The 4,663-nt window shown below is 35.0% G+C and overlaps 1 protein-coding gene across 1 annotated transcript; it reads left to right on the plus strand.

The window, feature by feature from the left end:
* Positions 1-1,678: 1,678 nt before the first annotated feature.
* On the plus strand, positions 1,679-4,238 carry LOC108469940 (probable aldo-keto reductase 1). Its single transcript, XM_017771070.2, has 7 exons — positions 1,679-1,981; positions 2,066-2,230; positions 2,414-2,617; positions 2,729-2,901; positions 3,116-3,203; positions 3,512-3,665; positions 3,783-4,238. Exons 1-7 carry the CDS (start codon positions 1,934-1,936, stop codon positions 3,965-3,967), a joined length of 1,017 nt encoding a protein of 338 aa, XP_017626559.1. The 5' UTR covers positions 1,679-1,933; the 3' UTR covers positions 3,968-4,238.
* The last annotated feature ends 425 nt before the right edge of the window (positions 4,239-4,663 follow it).

Raw genomic sequence — 4,663 nt, forward strand, 5'->3', positions numbered from 1 at the left:
TGAAAACACGCGGATCCCCACCCTCTGGAGTCGGTCGAAATCGGGTTGCCTTATACGGCGTCGTTTTGGGGCATTTTAATCCATCCCAAAATGACGTCGTTTTGGTGCCTTATATAAACTCCCATTTTTTTAAAAAAAACTTCATTTCAGCCCATTTCTTTTTAAAAAAACTGCAAAAAACCTCTCAACTCTCTCCCCCTTTTCCTATTCCGACCGAACCTCGATCATTGGTCGCCATGGGCTCCGCCATCGCCGGCCAGAGCCCAAAAAATCCCTCTTTTTAAGCGACTCGAGAAAGATATCTCTCTCCTCCTTTTTCTTTTCTATATTTCGATAGATATCTATTTATATATAAGAAGAAATCAATGAAATAAACTCTAGAAAAATCAAAGAGAAAAAAACGATATGAAAATCACCTTTTGCAAAATTGCTTCTTTTTTCTTTTTATTTCTTTTTTTTATTGTATTTAATACAATCATTTTTTTTATTTTCAAAATCCCCCCTTTTTACAATCTGTTTTTGTATGGCTTTATAGCCAAATACATGTTACTGTTCTATCACTATTCGGCCTTGCTTTTGCTGCTGCGTTTTCCTATTGTTGCTTGCTGCCATTTCTCTGCTCTATTTTTGCTTTTGTGTTCTTTGCAGGTTGTGCTTGGTCAATGGAAAAGAGGCCTTGCCATTTTGGTGCAAGGCTGAGCAAAGGGGTCAGGCCTCGGGACAAGGCCTGGGCGGTGCGCCCGAGGAGGAGCGGCGCACATGGGAGCTAAGGTTTCTGCCCTCTCTTTTTTTTACTGAAAATTCTTAAGTTTTTGGGCTATGGGCTATTGTAATTTTGGGCTTATTTTTGTTTGGGTTTGTAATTTAATTATTTTTGGGCTTTTATTTGTGAGCCCGGGCAAATTTGGACGTTTACACCCTTATTTGTTATTTTACACATATCAGCTTTCAACTATCAACTAAGTTTTACCGAACAATTATATATAAACAGTTAATAGAATCAGTTGATTAAACCAGCCACTACAATCAACAATCAGTTATTCGTCAATTATCAATCAGGGCAACATTTGACAATCAATATCAAAATCCTTGACTTTCTAGAAAAAAAATTATTTAGAGGGTTAAAACGTGCTTATAGTTTCTGTACTTTTCAAAAATTAAAAATTTAGTCCCCATACTTGTATTTTTATGAATTTAGTCGTTCTACAAATTATATTTCAAAATTCAAATCTAATTGTTAATGTTGTTATTATTATTATTTTGTTAAATTTGTTGTTGTGACATTTTGAAATAATAATAATAATAATAATAATAATAATAATAATAATAATAATAATAATAATAAAAGGCCTTAGTAACCATGTAATTAAAAAAAAGATGTTGTAATTAATCAAAATTTAACAAAGAATAATAATATTAACAGTTGGACCTGAATTTTAAAATCTAAAATGTAGAAAGACTAAATTCTTGGAAATACAAGTAGAGGGACTAAATTCCTAATTTTTGAAAAATACAGGGACTATATGCATATTTTAACCCTCTAATAATAATTTTTTTTTCTAGAAAGTCAGGATTTTGGTATTGGTTGAAGGCAGATTTTTTTTTTCTTTCTAAATGATGACTTTGAAAAAAAAAGCAATATGGAAACGAAACAGCCCTTTTATTGGGACGTTGGTTGATGAATAGCACACGTCATGATCTATAGCTCTTTTGACAAAAACTTCGCCCAGTTTTTTTCAAATACTTAATGGTTCTTCAATTCTAGAAGTCAAAAACAAATAATTAAATATGGGATGACATAGTTAATGACGTAAGAACAGGATTCGGAATGAAGGCCTCAAATTTTTCTATATATTTAACGGTATGTTTGGAGTTGTTCAATAATCACAGAAGCCTTTGTTTGTAGAACAGAAAGAACAAGCAAGAAAAAAAGATGGCAATTCAGATTCCTAGAGTGAAACTGGGATCTCAAGGATTTGAGGTTTCAGATTTTGTTTCTTCCTAGTTATATTAGTTAAGAAAATGCTTTTTCATTGAAGATAAAATCCATTGTTTTTGGTTGCAGGTTTCAAAGCTGGGATTTGGGTGTATGGGTCTTTCAGCTTACAATGTGTCAGTGTCAGATGAAGTTGGCATAGCTATCATTAAGCATGCATTCGAAAGAGGGATCACTCACTTCGATACAGCTGACTATTATGGACCCAAAACTAACGAAATTCTGGTTGGAAAGGTAACGTCCTTTGTTTGATCAGCTCTTCAAGTTGAATTACATTGAGCTGTGAGGGATTCTTTCATTTTCACAATGTCCCATACATTTGTGTCAATTACATGCTCGAAGATATTCGTGAGAGATGCGTTTTTTAGTTTATGAAATAGATATGATTTGAAGGAATCTGGGGAACTTTTTTTGCAGGCATTGAAGCATCTGCCACGAGAGAAGGTACAATTGGCTACAAAATTCGGCATTGAGAGCATGGGTCCAGGTGGTCTGGTTATCAATGGCACTCCTGAATTTGTTCGTTCTTCTCTTGAGGCTAGCCTTCAACGCCTTGACGTGGATTACATTGATCTTTACTATATTATCAGAGTTGACACCAATACTCCTATAGAGGATACCGTGAGCATTGCTGCATTAAAACCCCTATTTTATCTTTCTTTAACACAAATACGATTTTATTTGGTTTATGGGAAAATTAAGCATAATTTATATTTATTTCATGTACGATAGATGGAAGAACTGAAGATGTTGGTGGAAGAGGGAAAAATAAAGTACATTGGTATATCTGAAGCTAGCCCCGAAACTATAAGGAGGGCACACGCTGTTCATCCCCTTACTGCCGTACAAATCGAGTGGTCGCTCTGGACTCGTGATGTTGAGGAAGAAATAATTCCCCTTTGCAGGTTTATTCTTCTATCTTTAATAATCGTTAGAATATAGGTATCTTCAATCAAAGTTTTATATGTTTGGAGGGTTATAGTAATACCCTTTGGTTGATATATGTCAAAATTAAAATGTTGATCGAGTACTGTTAAGACTCAAAAAACTCAAGCTATCAACAGTTTTAACTCCAGCTGCTATGAGATTATGCATGCTTAGATGTGTTCATCAATGCAGGGAACTTGGGATTGGAATTGTTCCATATAGTCCCCTTGGTCGTGGTTTCTTTGCCGGTAAAGCAAAGGGAGATATTAGTAGTTTTCTGGTATGGCAACTTACTTTATATGGCTTTAGTTTATACATAACCTATGTTATATGGATTCGGAAGTAAGTGTTGGATACCGATATGTGTCCAACATGAGTATATTCAATTTTTTCTAGGTTCCATTTTCATTTATTTGAAAGATGTTACCTTTGTATTTATATCCGAATATGCGTCAAAGACATGTTGGATATGAATATTTAAAGAGTTCGGATAACATAGGACCTTAATGTTTTATAATAACATGCTTCTAAGTTGTAAAAAAGAAAAAACAGATTGATTGACTAATTACAAACATCTACTTTTTTAAGGGAATGTTTCCTAGGTTTCAAGGAGAAAACTTGGAGAAAAATAGGATCCTATATTCGAAAGTAGAGAAGTTGGCTGAAAAGTATGGATGTACACCGGCACAACTTGCACTTTCCTGGGTTCTTCACCAAGGGGATGATGTTGCCCCTATTCCTGGTAAGTCACATTCAATCAATTTCAACTTGGATTCCGAGGTGATCCAATTTATATATATATTGTTTGCATTAAGATTTAAGACCAAAGCTTTTGACACTTGGTTTTCACTTCTTACAGGAACCACCAAGATAAAAAATCTAGATAGCAACATTGACTCAGTGAAAGTAAAGCTGACAAAAGAAGATTTGAAAGAAATTTCAGATGTGATCCCAATCCATGAGGTTGCAGGTGGTAGTTATCCTGATGCTTTAAAGAAATACTCTTGGCAATATGGCAACACACCACCAAAGAAGAGCACCTAGGTTTTAAAACAAAGTTTCATGAGTTACTAAAGCTTTGGATTGCCATTAAGGAGGGGTTCATTGAAAGTTGAAGCCTCCATTACCCAAAAGAGAATTTGTGATGTTGTTGTGTCATACTTTGTATCGTGTTTTAATCTCTTTTACGGTGTTCAAAATAATCAAGTCCAAGTTTCTATTTTCTTTACTTGGATGAATAAAGTTTTACATGTTGTTTAGTAAGTGTATGTTGTTATTGTTCTAATACAATTCTTAATCTCTTCTTTTTCTCTCATTTTAATTGACCAATATAATAACACATTTACACTACAACCAACCATTCACTACATAGTTGGTTGCTGCATGTCTAGCCAACTTTATGATCGAAGGGCCAAGAGAATGGGGACACTGACCTAGAGTGACTTCTCCTGTTAGAAACCTCTGCCACTAAGATGTCTTCGCTAGAAGAAACAGACTACGTGAACAAGAAAGTACATGAAAGGATATGCGGTCTCCACCCAAGTGCAAGGGCCCTTGTCTAGAAAGTCCTTCGCTTAGGCTATTAATGGCCCAAATTGAAAAAAGATGCATTGGGACTAGTCATGAGATGCAAGCTATGCCAAAAATTTGCACCCACATTTCCAACTCATTTCCAGCATTTGACCCTTCGCAACTTAAGGTTAAAAACATCCTTAGTCCTTTCCAGCTAGCTATAACACT

The sequence above is a fragment of the Gossypium arboreum genome, chromosome 8 (assembly GCF_025698485.1).
Source record: "Gossypium arboreum isolate Shixiya-1 chromosome 8, ASM2569848v2, whole genome shotgun sequence".
In the NCBI taxonomy this organism is placed as follows: domain Eukaryota; kingdom Viridiplantae; phylum Streptophyta; class Magnoliopsida; order Malvales; family Malvaceae; genus Gossypium; species Gossypium arboreum.